This window comes from Dipodomys merriami, unplaced genomic scaffold, assembly GCF_024711535.1.
Source record: "Dipodomys merriami isolate MVZ:Mamm:240054 unplaced genomic scaffold, mDipMer1.0.p SCAF_5, whole genome shotgun sequence".
NCBI classification, from domain to species: Eukaryota; Metazoa; Chordata; class Mammalia; order Rodentia; family Heteromyidae; genus Dipodomys; species Dipodomys merriami.
In genome coordinates this window covers 67,734,300-67,754,826 of record NW_027206068.1, presented here as the reverse complement: position 1 = coordinate 67,754,826, position 20,527 = coordinate 67,734,300, and the positions used below count along the sequence as shown (strand labels likewise).

The following is a 20,527-nucleotide window of genomic DNA, read 5'->3' as shown; positions in this document are numbered from 1 at the left end:
GGGAGGGGGTGCTCGCCTCCCCGCGTCGAGCCCGCGCGCGTAGCGGGGCAGCGGCTCCGGGGCTCCGAAGGGGGCGGAGCGGCGCGGCGTGCGGCTTGGCGGCCCCCGTCCGCCCGCGGTTCCGGCCCCCGGGCCGCCCCCGCCTCGCCGGCCTCGCTCCCCGCCGGTGCGCGGCGCCGGGTCCCCGCCGCAGCCGCAGCGCCCGCCCGCTTCCCGGGGACCCCCGAGCGCCGCGGAGGCCGGGAACGCCGGGGGGCTCCGACCGGGAACGCCGGGGGCGCGGCGCCGACGCCGAGGCGCGGCCATGGAAGGGAAGCCCCGCGCCGGGGTCGCGCTGGTCCCGGGGCCGAGCGGCCACGGGCCTTCCGCTCGCCGCCTCCGCCCGGGGCTGCTGCTCCCCGGCCTCTGGCTGCTGCTGCTGGCCGGGCCGGCCTCGTGCGCCCCAGGTAAGCTCCGCCGAGCCCCCCCGGGATGCGGCCGCGACCCTGCCCGCCCTCCCCGCCAGCTCTCCCCACCCGGGCTCCCCCCGCCCGGCCTCTTTTATTCTCCTCGGCTCCCTCGCCCTCCTGCGCTGGAGATGCCTTTTTTCTTTTCTGTCCCCCTATTCTTCCTGGGCCCAGCAAATAAAGGCAGAGGGGAAATAAGGGAACCGCACCGAAGCGTGCGGGTTTCCGCCAGGCTTGCCGAAGGTCTGCGGAGCTGTCCTCCGGGGAACCGCGGCGCCCGAGGCGGGTCTGGGCGCCCCACGCTCCCCGCAGAATCGCACACTCCCGGCATGGTGCTCGCGGCGGGGCTGCGTGAAGGTGGCACACCGAACCGTCGGGAAGACTTTAGGATCGAGGGGTTTGGTCGAGGGCAGCATCGCGGTTGCCATGAGCAGCAGCCGGTGTCCCCCAGATGCCGGCAAGCCAAGCCGTGTCCCCCCCCCCCCTCCCCAGGGCGCCAGGACACAAAGAACATTCAAAGAAACATCTCTTGGAAAGCGCCCTGGGCCATGGATCTTTCCAGGGAAAGAAGCTGTTGGGTCTGACTTCTGCAGTGGCCTTATTGGTACCAGGGAGTGTGAGGATATTTTGATGGTGAAGTGTCAGGGCATGAAAGGACTTCAGCTGGTTATTATTTATTTATTTTTGTAATAGATGTAATTTTGTAAGTGTTCATGGGTGTGCGCGTGAGAAGTATGATTTATGAAGAAGCATGGTGGGGGGTTGTTGGGGGTTGCGGGGAGGAAATGACTGAATTCGAGTTGCTTCTCTGAACTGTTGATTATTTGTCCGTGGGGAGTGGCCCAGGCTGACACACGGAAGCCTGTGAGTGCTCACACACTTGACCACTTCATGGGTGGGAAAAGGGAAGGTGGAAGGAACAGTGTGGGGTGGGGAGCTGCTTCACCCTGAACAAAAAACAGAGGGCCATGGAAGCTCCCGCAGAACCCTCCCTTCCCTTCTCGTGGGAGCAGGGCCAAAGGACTGGCAAGTGGCTGTGGAAGGAGTTGGAACACAGTTCAAGGTGTCTCTTAGGCCTGACCGAGGATGATTCCCAGTGCTTTGTAGAGGATGGACAGGAACTCAAGGTAGCGCAGAATGGGACCGCCCCACTTCCCAAGAGAAGATCGAGGGCCGGGAAGTGAGTCATTCAAGGTCACAGGATGGGTGGTCTGCCTGTGCCCCCTTCCCTTTCTGCTCTTGACCCATGGACAGGTACACAGCCGAAGGCTCCATTGAGATGTCCCCTAGCAGGGGACACCCTAACTCGGGAAGCCACACCAACGCTGGGGTTGAAGGAGTAGGTCTCTTCCTAGTAGTATACAACTAGAGCAAACATCTTATCCAACCTAGCACCTGACTGCGTTCTCTGAGTGCCAGCCCTGTGTCTAGAGGACCCGAGATGCTGCTCAAATGTGCTCTTGGCTTTAGTCAACAAAGAAATCCCAGCTCAGAGGACTGGATTCTCCTGTGGTGGGACCCAGCACACTAATAGTTTCCATCCACTGAGTGCATTTTATGTACTCAACCCAGTCACTGGAAGTAGGCCTAATTGCCCCCATATTGCAGACGAGGAGACTGAGGCTTCAGGAGTTGGGGCAGAGTTGGCAGCAGACTTCCAGATATACTTCTCTCTGGCCTTCCACAGCTTCTCCTGAGCTTGTGACCATCAGAATATTCTACAGAGATTGTGGACCTGTTGGGCCATCTCCCTGTAACTTTCACTTTTTTCAAAGTCTAGTCCCGTTTCCCCGTGACTCCCCTCCCTCCCACTCCAAATACAGTTTGGAGACTTGAACTCATATTTCCATTTTGAAGCTGAGGTCACGGAAGCAGAGACATGATCCTTTCACTAATTGGTGCTTTGGGCCCCTCCAGTTTGCACAGCTTGCTTCTGGGCTCCGACTTCAAGGGCCTTGAACTCAAGAATGCAGTGGAAAAACCCAGCAGTTGTGTAAGCAAGTAGACATCCTTGCACAGATTTCCCTAGGTAGGAAGAGGGCAGCAAGTGACCTACTAGGTAGGGGGACCTCAGGGGTGACTCCGACCCATTTCTTGAGATGCCGTGGTGGTGGTGATGGTGGTGGTGGTGATGGTGATGATGGTGATGGTGGTGGTGGTGATGGTGGTGGTGGCAGGGAGTGACTTTGTTAGAAAAACTGCTTGTACACTGCCCAGGCCTGGCAAGTCCTGGGAAGAAGTGGCCTCCTCAGGCCTGTTTGGAGTTTCTGTGTGAGCAGCCAGGCATGTCTCTCTCCCGTTGCATGCTCGTTCAATAGTCCCCTTTCCAGGTGGTCCCCGTATTCCAGCCTTAAGTTACATTTCTCTGTTGTATTGATTTCTTGTCTATTTCTATTTCATTCAGCATTTTCCATGTACTTTTTTTTTTTTTTAGTTTTTGAAGTTTTATAAGTTGAGTCTTGACTGGTCAGTGTTGTGGAAATAAATGACTTGTGATGCTTTGGACTTCTGTTTTGGATGCAGTGATTTTAATCAGCCAACCACCCATAATACAAAAAGGGAGACTCGTGCCGCATTACCTCACCTTATACAGAGAAGTCTTTTTATTTTTTTAAGTATAGTAATTATTAAATTGACAGTGTTGTGGAATCTAGAAATTATGGAGAGGTGCAGAAGACAAACTCAAGGGCCGATGGCGTGGCTCCGTGGTTGGGTGCTCAGCTAGCTTGCCCAAGGCCCCATCACAAGAGGATTAGGGTAAGGGTGAGGTTAAGGGAATTGGGAAGGATTTGGGGACATAGCTCACGTGGTAGCCTGCCTAGCAGCTAAGGCCCTGACTTCAAACCCCAGTACCCCCAAAAAAGAAAGAGAATCTAATTAATTTCAGAGACACTAGATAACGCTATGATTTTTCTATGTTGACACGAAGAACTTGAGAATTCAACAATATGTATAATTGTAACTACTATTTTTTAACCCAACATTTAACCAAGAACATTTCCATATTCATTAGCTACTATTTGAAAATGCAATTTTCTATCATAACAACTTACTTTTATTCCAGCATTTTGGGGGCTTTTGTGAAGAAGAGCTATATAGATAATTCTTTGTCTATGTGGTTTTCTTTCTATGTGCATGGATTTGCCTCATTACAAATATTTGTGGAAGGGACATTAGAATCTGTCTGGCTTATCAGGCTGGGATGCCTGCAGGTTTTCTTCAGCACCCAGGGTGTGGTTGTTGAATGAATAAATGTTTTGAAAATTGTAATGTTGAAAATAAACCCTGGAGGTTCATGTGGTTGACTGTCGTCATCACCTGGATTGAATATTATTTTTAGAACTCTTGTTAAATAAGCGTGTAATACATTGTTTCCATTTGCTCCTTTTCCATTTCTTTAGGTTGATTTTCTAAAAATTATTTATGTTGTATTTGTATTCAGTGAATTTTCTAGGTATTGAAGTTCATTTGGAAAAAAATACATAGTTTAAGATAGTAACTATTGTTCCTTCTGTTTATCTTGCCCCTCTTCCATGCCAGTGCATTTTCTTTTAAGTTTTAGATAATTTTGAAATGCAGAAGTTTGGGATGATTTTGATTAGGAAACTCTATTTTTTTGTTTTTTTCCCTTTTCTCCCCTCTTTGTTTTGGAAGTACTGGGGTTTTGGGATGGAGGGCCCTGATATATGCTAAGCTCACTCTACCACATGGGCCACACCCTAATCCTTTTTTTGCGCTTTTTCTTTTCTTTTTTTTTCTTTTTTTTTCAGGTAGTTTATCTCATTTTTGACTAGGGCCCCAGCCTCTCACATAGCTTTATTGACAGGTGCACACCCAGATACCAAGTTTATTATTGAAATGGGCTCTCTCTAACTTTTTGCCCAAACTGGCCATCTGGGTGCTTGTGATCCTTGCTGAGTTGCTGGGATTCCAGTGTGAGCCACTGCGCCTGACTTGATTTTCTTTTTGTAGTTGTTTTCATTGCATTTCTGCTGATGGCATGTTAAATTCCTATCCTGCTTAATGTGCTGTGTGCTGCTTTTCCTTTTTGTTGGTATGGTCAGGCTCTTGTGTTTGCTCAGCTTTCTTGCCTGTCTGGTGTTCTCCCACTTGAGCCACACCTCTAGTCTGGCCTTTTGCTGGTTAACTGGACTTGGAATCTCAAGGACTTTTCTGCCTGGCTTGATTTTGAATCCCCGATTCTCCAAATCTCAGCCTTTTGAGTAGCTGTGATACAGGCATAAGTCCCTGGCACCTGGCTTATTGGCCATTAGAAGTAAAGTAATCTAGTACCCTACAGATGAAGGCTTAAAAAAAGGTTTCAAAAGTATAGTCCCAAGTTGGGTGCTATGGTTTACCCCTTTAATTCTAGCTTCTCAGGAGGCTGACATCTGGGGATTGTGGTTCGAAGCCAGCTTTGGCAGGAAGTTGGTAAGACTCTTATCTCCAATTAATCACAGAGAAAGCTGGAAGTGATACTGTGGCTCAAGTGGTAGAGCACTAGCCTTGAGCAAAAAGGACCTCTGGGAGGGTGCCCAGACTTAAGAGTTCAAGTCCCAGGACTTGGGGTGAGGGTGGGGGGAAGGGGTGGAGGAGGGTTGGAGGGGGAGAATAAGTGTGGTTCCAGACTTCCTGCATCAGCTGCATTTGGGGATGGAGAGGAGCTTGTGTTTCTGGGGCTCGCCCTTAACTGAAATTTGAATCTTTAATGCTAATGCCTGGGGATCTCCATTGTAACAAGTCCACAGTAAAAGTTTTTAGGCACTTTAAACTGATCTAGATACCTTAAACCCAGGAAATGAAATTCGGAGTGTTTTGGAGATGTATCATTTCATGCTTTGCTGTAATCTTTGTACTGTTAGTTCATTTAAAATTGGTCTCTTGAAACTGTTCTGATGTTCTCTGACTTTGGCTCTGTCTCTGTTTCTCTCATATTGCCAATACTGGGGCTTGAACTCAGCTTCTCACTCTTGTTTAGTTTTTTCACTCGCAGCTGGTGTTCTGCCACTTGAGCCACCTCCTCCACATCTGGCTTTTTTTTTTCTGGTGGATAATTGGAGATGAGTCGCTCATAAAATTTCTTTCCTTTTTTTTGGGGTCCGGTCGTGGGGCCTGAACTCTGGACCTGGGCGCTGTCCCTCAGCTCTTCAGCTCAAGGCTAGCGCTCTACCACTTGAGCCACAGCGCCACTTCCGGCTTTTTTCTTTTTGCTTATGTGGTGCTGAGGAATCAAACCCAGGTCCTCAGGCATGCAAGGCAAGCGCTCTACCACTGAGCCACCTTCCCAAGCCCTTTCATAAAATTTCTGCCTAGGATGGCTTTGAACTTTTGATCCTCAGATCTCAGCCTAGTAGTAGCTAGGAAGTGTGAGCCACTGGTGCCTGGCCTTGGGTTTCTTTTCTTTTTCTTTTCAAAAGCTTTTTTTGGGTGGTCGTGGGGCTTGAACTCAGGGCCTGGGTGCTGTCCATGAGTTCTTTTGCTGAGAGCTAGCTCTCTACCACTTTGAGCCACAAAGCCACTTGTGGTTTTCAGGTGGTTAATTGGAGATAAGAGTCTCCCTGTCTCTCCTGCCCAGGCTGGCTTTGAATCAGAATCCTTGTATCTCAACCTCCTGAGTAGCTAGGATTACAGATATGGGGTACCAGGGCCCAGGCTTGGGATTCTTTTGTTTGCTGTTGTTTTTTTTTGTTCCGGGGTGTGTGTATGGTGTGTGTGTGGGGTGTTTCCTTGGGTTTTCTTTGGGCACAAGGAACTTGTGCTCAGCTCTCACTCCTGATCCTTGGCCACCAGCTCTGCAGTCTGGTCAGGAAGGGCCTCCCATAGGGCTGAAAGTAGAGTCCCCTCCCTGGGTATTGTTATTGGTCTTAGGAGATCTGGGAGCCTGGGGGTTTCTATCAGTACCCTAGGGTAGAGGCCGCTAATCACTGCCACTGTAATTGCACGGGGTGGATTATCCCAATAAGAACATTGAGTTTGTCCTGATCTCATCTGTTTTCAAGTTGTGACTGCCTACCTTTCACAAAGATGCTGTTTTCTTTGGTGTGTACTTAGGCAGCAGGATTATTGGACAGGGATGTAGAAAATCTGGGTTGTACATTTCTTCTTTATTTTAACATATATATTTTATTGTAAAGATACTATACAAAGGGGTTACAGTTACATGAGGAACGTAATGAGTACATTTCCTATGGAGCATTGTTACCCCTTCCTTTGTTTTTCCCCTACCATCCCTTCCCTCCCCACCTCCGCAATTTCTCCCCCCTCCCCAAAGTTGTGAAGTTTGTTTTCAACATAGTGTCTTGTATGGGTTGTACATTTCTAACCATAACTTACTTTGTCCTGAGTTTCCCTGGAAATGAGATGGCTCCAGGGGAAGATCTCAGATCACTCTCCAGCTCTTTCTTTCTTCCTCCATCTAGGATTGCACTGACTGTTGGTAGCAACTGCTTTGTTGCTGTTGGTATTTTGTGAGTGCCCCGGAGATGTCCTGTGTTTACATTCAATTCTTTAAAAAAAAAAAAAAACCCTCCATGGGTGTGGGGGATGGCTGTGCCTGTGATCCCAGTGCCTCACCAGGCTGAGACAGGAAGATGGTGGGTTGAAGCCTGCCTGGGAAGTTGAGACACTATCTCAAACTAAAATTGAAATAGAAAATAGACTTATGTAACTGTAATCCCTCTGTTGTTAGCATCTTCAAATAAAAATGTAAAAAGAAATTGAAAATAAGGGAACAGGGGTCTGGTGCTGTTGGCTCACAGCTGTAATTCTAGCTACCTAGGAGGCTGAGATCTGAGGAAGGTGATTTGAAGACAGCCTGGGCAGAAAAGCCTGTGAGAGTCTTATTTAATTAGCCCACAGAAAGCCAGAGGTGGAGCTATTGCTCAAGTGGTAGAGTGTCATTCTTTTTTTTTTTTGTCGGTTATGGGTCCTGAACTCTGGGCCTGGGCACTATCCCTCAGCTCTTCAGCTCAAGGCTAGTGTAGAGTGTCACTCTTAAGTGAAAAAGCTTAAGAGAGAGTGTTCTGGCCCTGAGATCAATCCTCAGTACTGGTGTGCACAAACACCTGCACGCGTGCATGCACGCACGCGCGCGTGCGCACACACACACACACACTCACACACTCACACACACACAGAGTTACAGGGGAGCCGAGGGAGTAGCTTAGAAGCAGAGTATTTGCCTGGCATGCACAAAGCCCTGGGATGATCTCCAGCATCTTCATAATGAAAAAACCCTTGCTCTGTATGCTCCCCTCTTACATCTCCATACCAAGGTACACCTTGTGCTTTTGCTTCTTACTTTCTTATTGGCTCTTCCTTTTTCTCATCTGTTTGGATGGTGCTTAAGTGTGGTTATTGAATGAGGTGTCACTTTTCACTGGTGAATATCTAATGTTGTTTCCAGTGCTATACACAGGCCTATAGTAGCACTTTCACCTTGTAGTTAAAAAAAAAAAAAAAGCAAAACATGTTTTTCTATTGCATGGAAAGGTTTGAATTAGTTCCTGTAGTAGACTCTTGGTGGTGTGGGACTGATTTAAATTTAGAATGTATTATAGATTTAATCATGCTTATAGGTTTCAAGAAAGAATCAGTAAAAAGGCAGTGTCTGAAAACATAAGGAGGAGTAACAGATGTGTAAGTCACCTAGTGAGAGAGTTCACGCAGCAGTCAGGATCAAGCCTAAGAAGGCATGGGGAGAAGTCACCTTGGGAGAAGGAATGGAGGGGACTGGTGGAAGGCTGGGAGTGAAGTCGAAGGCAAGGAAACATCTGTGGGAGAGCACATGCCCAGAGATTTTGTCCTATAGCGGTTGACATTCTGGTGTGGCCATGTGAAGGTGAGCAATTTGCTTGGCTCGAGTCAGGCTTGGGGAATCATAGACAGGCATGGAGAGCCAATGGGAATTGAGGGAATTGGCAAGTGGAGGGTTGGATGAGGAAGAGGGTAACCAGTGGATGCAGCAGCGGAGCCGGACCTGGAGAAAGCAGGATCTGGGAGCCCAGAGCAGGAGTGAGGAGGGAAGTAGGTGGAGGGAGTTTGAGGTTTCAGAAGCGGGTCTACTCCGGTTGTGGTGGTGGGTGGAGTGGGCGGTGTTGAAGTGGAATAGCGCTGCAGGTGTTCCTCATGAAGGGTGCTCAGCTTGCTGGGAGTGAGGTTGGGAGGAGCCAACTGGGGGAGTGACTGGAGGAGCACTCCGAGCACAGCACTCCGCCTGCAGGGAGGAACCTCACCTGAGCATCTGCTTTGCTCTGCCATCACCCCCCATGCCCGTCTTCTCCCATCATTTCTCCTGGCCACTCACATGGCCTTGCTCTGTTTGGGCCTCCCTCTACCTGGGGGCGTCTCTCTGGAAACACCTCTGCTTACGTCTCTTGCTTGAGGGGGGTAGAGGCCACCATAGGTGTTTTGTTTTGGTGCCAGTCCTGGAGCTTGAACTCAGGCCCTGGGTGCTGTCCCTGAGCCTTTTTGCTCAAGGCTAGCGCTCTCCCACTTGAGCCATACCTCCACTTCTGGCTTTTTTGATAGTTAATTGGAGATAAGAGTCTCATGGGCTTTACTGCCCAGGCTGGCTTTGAACCTTGATCCTCAGTCTCTTTGAGTAGCTAGAATTATGGTTGCCAGCCAGCAGCGCTTGGCTCTGCCATAGTTTTCATCACATTCAAAGTGTGAATCAAGCATGGGCTCTGGTATGGGGATGTAGAAGATGGGGGGAGGAGGAAGTCTCAATGTGAGAAATTGGGCACAGTGGGTATCAGCCGTTAGTGGGTTGGCACTGCAAGGACCCCACACAGTCGTTTCAATGAGAGAGGAGTAGGGGGTATTTGTGAGCACTGAGCTTTGCCCTCAGATTGAGGTCAGGCGGCAGAGAAGCCATGCCTCACCCAGAGGTGACGGACAGGACAGTGGTCAAGTAGACCCCTGCCGCCCCATGGGTCCAGAGCTATTGCTTCTGCGTTCAGGAGTCTAAGTGGTCTAAGTGAGGGATGGGGCTAAGGCACAGGCTTACCTGTGCAGGTGAGGAAACAGAAGGTGAGGAAATGAGCTACTCTTGAGTGGGTCTGGAGGGGAGGGGGAGGGACACAGTGTTGGGGGAGGGGAGGCACAGAGGACAGAAATGAAGTCTCTGATTTGGAAGGCATGGGTTCCAGGGCAGGCCTGGAGACATTCATTCTAGAGGAGGGCAAAGTGGAGAGCCACAGGTGGTGGGTTCTGGGGACGCAGAGCCTTGGGGCACAGGTGACCCATGCTGGATGGCGGTGGGTGTTAAGGCAGAAGTCGGGGGTGGGGGGGGGCTGGAGAAGATCCAGCTGGTTTCCAGGGGTGAGTGAGGAGAGCCGAGTGAGTATTGGCAGGCAGCTGCAGGGTCTAGGTGGAGTTGGGGTGGGGGGGAGGGGTGGCAGCCAGGCTCACCCCTCCAGTTGCCCTGGACGGCTCGTTGCCCTGGACGGCTCAGAGCCACGGCTGAAAAGGAGCAGGCGCCAGTGGTCCTGGGTTACCGAGGGCAGGAACGCTGGGGAGGCGCTGCACTCCTGGTGCCCAGCTGGGAATCCTCTGTCCTGTGCAGTCATTTGGAAACTTCCCTGGCTGCCGCTTTGTTCTCGGGCCTCTTGTTAGGGCGTGTGGAAGGAGCCCTTCATCACTCGTGCTTTGGGTGCTGGGATTAACTGAGGAGCCAGGCAGTCTGAGGACTGTGTTAGGATGCGGGAGGCAGACGGCTGGGGGGAGCCTTCCAAGAGAGGAGTCTGAAACACACAAGCCAGCTGCTGGGTGCTCGGGACAGGTGGGAACTCGTGCTGGGGCTTTGCTACGTCAGGTGTGGTCCCCAAACCAGCAGCATCAGCACCACCTGGGAAATCAGCTTCCTAGAAACGCTAGCTCAGGCCCCTTAAGCAGCCCCTGGTGGTGTCTCTGCACGCTAAGGTTTGGGGATCCCTGACCTAGGCAGTTTCTCCTGGACGACAGGAGCATTTCAAACACTTTGGGTTACCTTCTAATCAGTGGGGACTCCTTAGCTTGTCCAGTCCAGATTTCAAGTTGAATGGAAGGACAGGGGTCGAACCAGAAGCAGGTTCTGAGCTGAGTGGGTGTTGGGCTAGATGTGTTCAGAGAACTGGGAATTGTTCTGAGTACTAGAGGGTCTGCCTTTTTAGAAAGCACAAGGTCCTGAGTTCAAATCCAAGGATTGCAAAAAAGAAGGTAGGAAAAGGAAGGAAGAAAGAAAGAAAAGCTGGGTGTTGGTGGCTCAGGAGGCTAGCTACTCAGGAGGCTGAGATCTGAGGACTGCTAGTTGAAGCCAGCCCATTCACAAAAGTCTCTATGAGACTCTTATCTTCAATTAACCACCAGAAAACTGGAAGTGGGGCTGTGGTTCAAACTAGTAGAGTGCTAGCCTTGAGCAAAAGAGCTCAGGGACAGCACCCAGGACCTGAGTTCAAGCCCCATGACCTACAAAAAAAAAAAGAAAATGGGGATATTCTGCAACATGGACAAATCTTTAGGACACTGAGAAGCCAGTCACAAAAGGGTAGATCTATCTGATTCCAGTTATTTGAGATATTCAAAGAAGAGTGACAACCATACAGATAGACAGGCAGTGGGGTGGTGGCATGGAGAAAGTTCAGGAATTGGTGGCCCAACAGCCTGAACATACTCAGTACTACTGAACTTTGGAAGATAGGGAAGCTGGTAGCTCTCGCCTGTAATCCTAGCTACTCAGGAGGTTGAGATCTGAGCATCTCAGTCCCAAGCTAGTCTAGGTAGATAAAGTCAAGAGATTCTGCTCTCCAGGTAAGTGGGGGCGTGGCTCAAGTGGCAAAAGCACCAGGTTTGAGTGGAAAAAGCTAAGCAAGAGTGAGAGGCCCTGGGAGCGCCAGTATTGGTATAAAAAATTAAGAAGTAAACGAAAACCTGGTGGTGGAGTGGGAGCTAGCTGGTAGCATGGCGTAGAATGAGCCTTGTATGGAAGCAGGCGGCCACAGTGATGTGGTGTCCTGGAGCGCAGATTAGGGTTTGGCTTTGGGAACTGGCAGGGTTGGGAGACACCCATGGGGGCCAGTGCAGGCCAGGTCTGGATGGGGCAGGGTAGAGATCCGGGGCAGGGGACACAATGGTTGCCCTTGGCTCTGTAGCACTAACAAAGATCTCTAGGCCTTTCTGTCTCACAGCTTCACCCTACCTTTATCCTACCTCCCCTTCCCTGCGTCCTCACCCAGCCCAGGGGGTTTTCTCCAGGGTGTTTGCTGAGGCTGGGAAAGATGACTAGGGGAAGGGGTTGGTTGAAGTTTTCAGTCTGAGACTGAACAGATTATTTTGTTTTGGTTTGTTTTTGAGACAAGGTTGTACTATGTTGGCGTGGCTAGTCTGAAACTCTTACGCTTACTTAGCCTTCCTGCCTCAGCCTCCCAAGCTGTGTGGAGTCTTCTAGAGTACAATGTATAATACCTACTCAGTTCAGGACTCTTGGAATACATCAGTGAGCAAATGTGTTAGTAGGTAGTAGAGAAATTGCTTGGGATGGAGAATTAGAAGTGTGTGTATGTGTGTGTGTGTGTGCGCGCGCGCACGTGTGTGTGCGTGCATGAGTGTGTCCATCCTGGGTCTTGAACTCATGGCCTTACATTCTCCCTTAGCTTTGTCACCGAAGGCAGGTGCTCTACCCCTCCAGTCACAGTTCCACTTCCAGTCTTTTGCCGGCTAATAATTGGAGATAAGAGTCTCTGTGATTGGTCTGCCTGGGCTAGCTTGGCATCAAGAACCTCAGATCTCAGCCCCCTGAGTAGCTAGGGTTATAGACGTGAGCCACCAGCCCAGAGGAGAATTTGTGTTTTAACACAGCCCCATGGATTGGTGGCTGTGTTTAGTTTGCATGCATTGCTGTAATAAAGTACCATTCTGGTTGAGTAGAGTAGAATTTGTAAAAGTCCCCTGGCCAAGGCAGTACATGTGTAGCTGGGGGTGGGGGGTGGGGGTGTTGTACCAGGAGACTGCTTCTCTGAGCAGTGAGTGACCCTATCTGAAACAACAAAACACCATGACAAAAATGAAAAAAAAGCAACAATGACTTGGGGTGTGGCTCAAGCGGTAGATTGCGCCTTGAGTTCAGTCTCTAGTGCTGCAAACAAAACAAAAAACAAACCCAAAGCCCTATATTGTTCTTTGCTCTTGGAATTATGCTTTTTAATGTTTTTTTAAATGTATTTTGAGAGTTACAATAGCTTTATTCGCTTTTTTCCTGGTTATGAAAACAATATGCATTCCTTGCAATAATTAGGACTTGCTGTTCCCTCTGTCTAGAACATTCTTATCAGATTTTCTCTCCATGGATTATTCCTCTTCCTCTAGGTCTCTGCTTAAATCTCACATTATCAGAGAGTCATTCTCTAACTCCAGTGTTTTTAAAAAATAAGACAGGCCATCATCATTCTTAAATTCTTGCCTGCTCTGTTTTCCTCCAATTAGATTATAGGTTCCAGCAGGACAGACTTTTTTTTTTTTTTAAATTTTTGGTGCCAGTCCTGAGGCATGTGTGCTGTCCCTGAGCCTTTTTGCTCAAGGCTAGTGCTCTGTCACTTGAGCCACAGTGCCACTTCTGGACTACTTTCCTGCCTGGGCTGGCTTTGAACTATAGTCCCCAGATCTCAGTCTCCTGAGTAGCTGGGATTACAGGTGTGAGCCACTGGCACCTGGTTGTTTGCCCATTTATGCAGCATTTTTGAGGTCCTCCCCTGTCCTGAACCCTTGGAGCAAAGTCAGTTAAGTCATGTGACGAGGATAAAGGTCATAGGTCAAAGGAGAGAGGAGCTTGAGACGGAGGATTTGCAATTGAGTGACCCCTTGGGGGTCAGGGAATCCAATTGAGAGGTAGCTATATTAGTTTGCTTGTGTGGCTATAACAAAAGACCACTAGCTGAGTATCTTACATAGCAAAAAGATGCCATCTTTGAGCTCTGCAGCCAGAAACTAAAGGATCACAGGACCCTGTCCCCTTCTTGGGCAGGGTCTATTCCATGTTCCTCCTTCCTGTGTAAATTCCTGGTGTAGAGCCAATCTTACAGGCCTTCTCTCTGTATGTGCCAGTTTAATTCTGGGTCTCCCCTCCCCCCATTTTGTCTGTTGTGGGGCTTGAACTCAGGGCCTGGGTGCTGTTCCTGAGCTCTTTTGCTCAAGGCTAGCGCTCTACCACTTTCAGCCACAGTGCCACTTCTGGTTTTCTGGTGGTTCATTGAAGATAAGAGTCTACAGCGATCCTCAAATCTCAGCCTACTGAGTAGCTGGGATTCAAGCATGAGCCACCAGCGCCCAGCTAATTCTACCCTTTTTGTGAAGATGGTTGCATTGGCTTAGGAGCCTCTCCTACTTGTGTGTAACTTCATCTTCACTAATTGCATCTTCAGAGGTCCCACTTCTTCCCAAGGCCATGGTCTGAGGGGCTGGGACTTCCTAGGAAGTCTTGGCTCAACCTGTCACAGGGACACGTTCCTAGCAGATGCAGCAGCCATGCTGAGGCGTGAGGGCAGAGCGTCCCAGGGATGGTGGGCTCAGAGGAGGGCAGAGTGCCTGGCGTGGGGTAGAGGGAAGACCTGAGCCTAAGATGTAAGAGAAAGAGGGTTGGAGGACCATAGAAAGGTTTTGATTACATGTTGTGATGAGACTTAAAATGTAAAAGTTGTTGCAGGTTGGATGGATTGAGATGGTATGAAAAGCATGTACAGAAGCCAGGTGTGTGGCTCTAGCTTGAGATACTAGCTGCATGGGGGCTGGACATTGGAGGATTGCAATTTGAGTCCTGGCCCAAAGGGCAGTGTGTGTGTGTGTGTGTGTGTGTGTGTGTTGGGGGGGGAAGGCTTGTAAGACTCCATATTAGCTGATGGCTGGGCCTGGTGATGTATGCCTGTGATCTCAGCTATGAGAGAAGCACAATAGCTGGGCACATAGGTGCATGAGGGGAAACTCAAATAGGAGGATCACAATCCAGACTGGTTCAGACATTGAGACTCTTATTTTGAAAATGTCCAATGTAAACAGAGTCTGATTGGAGTGACTCAAATGGTAGGGTTCCCACGCAGTGCGAAGCCTTGAGTGTAATTCCTAGTACTGCCAACAAGAACAACAAAAAGTATAAATTAGAAAGCAAAAAACCACAGACTGAGAGATGTGGCTCAACTGGTAGCGCACTTGTCTAGCAAGCACTAGGCCTTGTGTTCAATCCTCAGTGTTACTATTACTGTCATTTTGTCAGTCATGGGGCTTGAACTCAGGGCCTGGGCACTGTCTCTGACATTTTTCCTCTCAAGGCTAGTGTTCTACCACTTTGAGCCACAGTACCACTTCCAGTCTCCAGGTAGTAAATTGGGGATAGGAATCTCTCGAACTTTCCTGCCTAGGCTCACTTTGAACCCTGATCCTCAGATCTCCACCTCCTGAGTAGTTAGGATTACAGGTGTGAGCCACAAGTGCCTGTCTGGTCCTTAGTATTATTAAAAAGAACAAGGAGGCAGAGGAGGAGGAGGAAGCAAAGATCACCTTACACAAACTGCTATGACATTTGGTGTCTCTTTTTTCAGGCTTTTTCATGCCTATAAGAGCATGCGCATGTGCATGTGCGCCCACACACGATAGTATCATAGCGTGCATGTTGTTTGGCAACTTGTATTTTTCCACTTGGCATCTTACCATGGGCTCTTTATATTGTGAGGAAATACAGATCCACCTCATGATTTTATCCGAAGCTGTGGAGCTTCTGTGCTACATTTAGCCCATTCTCTGTTGCTGGGTAATAATGATATTGCTTTCACCTTTTGCTCTTCTATGAGCCACACTGTACATAGATCTTTATACACTTTTCTAATTATTTCCGTAGAATATATTCCCCCCCCCCTCCAATAGGATGGCTGGACCAGGCATATGCACACATTACATTGTGCTCTACACTGCCAAATTGCTCTCTAGCAAAGACTGAAGCAATCAATATTCTGTCTAGCGATGAATCAGTGCTGGGTTCCCTTCCAGCCTCCACAGTGCCGCCACTTACCAATCTTTGTCATCTGTGCCAAACTCCTATGTAGGAAGTATCTCCTTAACAGTGGCATTTCTTTGGGTTGGCATCTGAGCTTTTCATTGATCACCTGATGTACTTCTTTCTCTTGATGTCTTCTGCAGAGATCTCAGGGCTGACCCAGAAAGAAGTGTCAGCAATGGTGAGTGCTGGCCACCCCTCTATTGTGGGAATCATGTGTCTCTGGGAGATACCTGTTAACTATCATGGCCATTTCACAAAGAGGACAAAGCTCAGCCAAGCTTTTCAGCCAGTGGGAGTTCTCCTTATTGCCTCTGTGTGTGTGTGTGTGTGTGTGTGTGTGTGTGTGTGTGTGTGTGTGTGTGTGTAAATCACAGTGCCTTCTAATGTATCTTTGCAAATATTCCTGTTGGGATTTTAGATAAAGATTTAGAGTTTGTGTAGTTAAAAGCCATTTCCCAGAGAGAGAATACTTGGTAAGATTCCTATTTGTTCCCACCCTGGGGCCTGGTTAGCATCTGTCTTGTCTCCCTCATACGTGAACATGCGTGTTGGTCCATGAAAGGTCAACCACATGTTCCAGACTCTAGGGATTTTAGCTGCTCGGGATGCAAATGGGCCCGCTTGCTGTTTTCTGGGCTGATAATAAGATCTGGTAGGAAAGGCCCAGAGCTGGAAGCTGGGCTCTCTTCTGGTCTTCATCTCCTGGAGCCAGCCTAGCTGGCTTTCCTTGGCCTCCTTTGGCCACAGCTGTATTTAGTGTCTGTCTTCTGACTGTTCCCAACTTGAATTACAGTGATTACTTGATTTCTAAAATTGTGGTAAAATACATATGGCGTAAGACTTGCCAGGGAGCTGTGTTTAAGTACATGGCTAAGTGGTGTTAAGAATCTTCAGGAACTCCTTTCATCTTTACAAAACCGGAACTCTATATCTATGGAAGAAAACAATAGAACATGTTTGTAGTGGGGATTAGAGGGTGGGGTGCAAAAGAGAACCTTAGAGGGTGAACACACCAAAACGCATTGCATCTGTGAGTGGATGAAGACAGCCGAAGGAAACTCCATGGATGGTGGAATCATAGTGGCTGATGGGATGGGGGAAGTGTGTGTGAGATACCAGGGCGAAGTCTCTGTGGTAAGCTAGCATGTGTTAACTATCATTGACAGCAGTGGGAGACAGACAGGATGTGGGTACTTGTGAGACTGTGAGTGAAATCAAGCTACTTTATGCCCATGTGTGACCATGGAACAACGAAGCTTGTTGTGATTAGTTTGGGAAGAGAGAAGGGAGGTTGAAGGAGAGTGATGGAGGGGGTGGGTCTGATCAAGGTATACCGTATGTGTGCATGGATCTGTCAACATGAAACCCCCTTGTACTGCTGCTACGTGAACTCTGCAAACCAGCCTTCTTCTGCTTTCCATTTTGGAGAGTTTGAGTCCTTTGGTCTTTTAGATAAGTAGAACCATGTAGCAAGTGCTACCCTTCTGTGTCTCAGCATTCCACCTCACATGTCCTCAAGATTCATCCACGTAGCATATGTCATAGTTTCTCTCCTTTTAAAGGCTGTATAGTATTCCATTTTTGTTGATCCATTTGTCCCTCAGCAGATGCACGGGTTGTTTCTCTTTGTTGGCTACTGGGAGTTCCAGTGATGTATTTTAAGTTCTGTTTGCACTGTCAGACGGAAGAACAGTGTGAGGTCAGGGTTAGCACGTGTTTTGTCTCTGTCTCTGCCACATGGCACAAGGTGAGTCAGTGCGGGAATGAGAGCAGTGTGTGTGGTGACTCCACCCGAGCCCCCGCAGCCCTCTGTGGTGCTGTCCACCGCGTGGAGATGCTGCTGTCTCCCTCTGTCCCCTCCTCAGTCCCTGAGGCTCCCACCACGTGCTCCTGTCACCCCCAGTGTTTTCACCTCCATGGTACCTTGGCCCTCCCCACCTGTCCCGAGGCTTCAGCCTGGCCTTGGTGCTGTCACCCTTCATCTGAAATGTTGGGCGCTCTGTGCCAACCACCTCCTATCCAGGGAGGGTGAGGAAAATGGACTGTGGCAGACATGGGGATGGGGAAACTGAGGCAGAGCAATTGGCTGACAGATGGGGTAGAGAACTCACTGGTGTGGGCCAGAGGTCCGCAGCCCCGGCAGTCCTGCTGGCTGGCGCAGAGAGCAGCCGGGGGTGTTAGGAGGCTGCCTGCCATGTGGTCTAGACTGCTGAGCTGCTGGTTCAGGTTCTAGTGTAACCTTTACCCTGCCCTCTAGCCTCCTGCATGGTTCTAGAAAGATCTGACACCACCCTACATTGCCGTTGAGCCTGGAAGGAGGGTGACTCTTGTTTGTTTTTAGAAGTCTTTATTTTCTTTATTTTATTGTATTTTTTGCCAGTCCTGGGGCTTGAACCCGCGGCCTGGGCGCCGTCCCTGAGCTTCTTTTGCTCAAGGCTAGCACTCTACTACTTGAGCCACAGCGCCACTTCTGGCTTTTTCTGTGTATGTGGTGCTGAGAAACTGAACCCAAGGCTTCATGCATGCTAGGCAAGCGCTCTACCACTGAGTCATATTCCCAACCCTCTTTATTTGTTTTTAATGATTGTTTCCCCCCCCCCCCATTATTGCTGTCCTTGAAAGAAAGTAGAGATGAAGCCATTTTCAAAACAAGTGTGAGTCTAAGCAGAACTTGGAAGTAATAAACTCAGTCATTTCCCCACTCAGGCCAGTCCTGAATTCCTGTCACGGTGATTCTCGATGTCTGCCGAAATATTCACGCTAGACTTGCTTGCTCTTTATTTTCTTCAAGGTTTCTCCTTCCTAAGGTTTCTCCTTCCTAAGCTTGGTAAGTTACTTACCAAGGGTTTTTTGGCTTATCAGAATTGGCCCTTGTTTTAAAGCCTTCTAGAATATTCTAGATTCTTCCTTGGGATGTTCTCAAAATGGTCACAAAATAGCAGAATCATTAAGAACAAGAGCTAGTCCAGTTCCAAGTATAAATTTCATCGCAGGGAAACATAGTTTTGGACTACAGTATACACATTCTGCTAAATAAGGCCCCTGGGTGATTATCCTGTTAGCAGCTAGTTGGCGATTCCGGCCCTGGGGGTTCCCAGCAGTAGTTTACAGCACCCCTGATAAATTGCGGTGAGCTGCATGGTCACCCTGACGCGAGTCCTCACCTGATTCTTGAGAAATACAATTCCCCTGAGTTTTACTAGCTGAGAAGAACATGCAAAGGACATACTTTATTTGAGAAAGGCTCAACTATCGTTGCTTTTATGTATTTTTCATTAGAGACCACGATTATGAAAATACTCGCTTTAGCCTGCTACTTTTTTATTGTCTTCGTGCAATTTGAAATAAGGGTCTTAACACTTGCAAGCGAACAGGCACTCTGACATTAGAGTCAGGCCCTCAGCCCCTTTACACTTTACTTTTCAGCTAGGGGCTCTTGTTTTTCCGTGGGAAAGATCATGGTACTCCTACCTCTGCTTGACTGGGATTATAGCACATGATGTTTTATCTGAATTATTAAGATAACTTTTGGGGGTAGGCAAGCCTTGCATAGCAATCCTTCCAGTATTTATTTCCTGAGTAGGTGCCCAGCCTAACCTGCTTTGTGTGTCTAAGGTTGTGTAGACCTGGACTTTGTAAAAAGAATTGTATTAATAGCTGGCATTTTTTTTTTGAAGCTTGCCGCATGTTAGCCCATCCTAAAATTTAAAATTCTAGACTATACCCTACTCAATTGGGTCAGAATCTCTTAAGGAGGGGTCCAGGTTTAGTAAAGTACCAGATGGGTCTGACTTGCTGTCAATATTAGCCCTTTGGCTGGGAATGTGGCTTAGTGGTAGAGTGCTTGCCTAGCATGCATGAAGCCCTGGGTTCGATTCCTCAGTACCACCTACACAGAAAAAGACAGAAGTGGTGCTGTGGCTTGAGTGGTAGAGTGTTGGCCTTGAATATAGAGAGGCTTAAGGACAGTGCCCAGGCCATGAGTTCAAACCCTAAGACTGGCAAAAAAAAAAAAAGAAGAAAAAGATTAGCCCTTTCCTGCACTATCTCATTTAATGTATATAATACCCCTGGTGTGTGTGTGTGTGTGTGTGTGTGTGTGTGTGTGTGTGTGTGTGTGTGTGTGTGTGTGTGTGTGTGTGTGTGTGTGTGTGTGTGTGTGTGTGTGTGTGTGTGTGTGTGTGTGTGTGTGTGTGTGTGTCCGCGCGTGCATTCTAGGGCTCAGGGCCAGAGCTCTGATGCTTTACCACTTGAGCCCTGGCTCCATTAATGGCTTTTTGGTGGTTAATTAGAGGTTAATAGTCTCATGGATTTTCCTGTCCAAGTTGGCATGGAACCTCAATCCTCAGATCTTAGCCTCCTGAGTAACTAGGATTACAGGTGTGAGTCACTGGCGCCTGATGAGATGTTGTATTGTGTTCCTAGGAGGAAACATCAGTTTATTAGGTTGGGGTTACTGGAGATTCCAGCCTAGTTTGTCCAATGACAGAGGCTGTTCGTGCTGTTCGTGCTGTTAGCAGGGGAGCTGAGCCATGGGCGTAAAACTAAGCAGCTGTGTTGTGTAATATTTAGAAAGTTAATGCAAGGAGCTTTCCAGTTTCTGGTTCTGTGCAGACCTCTCTACTAGGCCTCTTTCCTTCCTTCCTTCCTTCCTTCCTTCCTTCCTTCCTTCCTTCCTTCCTTCCTTCCTCTCTCCTCTATCTTCTCTCCCTCTTTCTCCCTCCCTCTCCCCTCCCCCTCCCCCTCCCTCTCCCCTCACCCCCCCCCCCCCCCGCCTCTTCTGGAACAGGTCCTGGGGCTTGAACTTGGGCCCTGGGCGCTGTCCCTGAGCTTCTTTTGCTCGAGGTGAGTGTTCTACCACTTTAGCTCTACTACTTCCAGTTTTTTTGGAGGTTAATTGGAGATAACCGTCTCATGGACTTTCCTGCCCAGGCTGGCTTTGAACCAGGATACTCAGATCTCAGCCTCCTGAGTAGCTAGGATCACAGGCGTGAGCCACTGGCTCCTGGTTTACTGGGTTCTTTTCTCATGTAAACACCCGTACCTGATCAGTTGAAAG

General features: G+C 48.8%; 1 protein-coding gene across 1 annotated transcript in view; it reads left to right on the top strand.

Moving 5' to 3' along the window:
- Positions 1–277: 277 nt before the first annotated feature.
- The window catches only part of Kiaa1549 (KIAA1549 ortholog), a 103,726-nt gene continuing 83,476 nt past the window's right edge, over positions 278–20,527 (top strand). Inside the window, exon 1 of the mRNA XM_069996876.1 lies at positions 278–446. Within this exon, the coding sequence (XP_069852977.1) occupies positions 305–446 (142 nt within the window). The 5' untranslated portion in view covers positions 278–304. The remainder of the gene's footprint in view (positions 447–20,527) is intronic.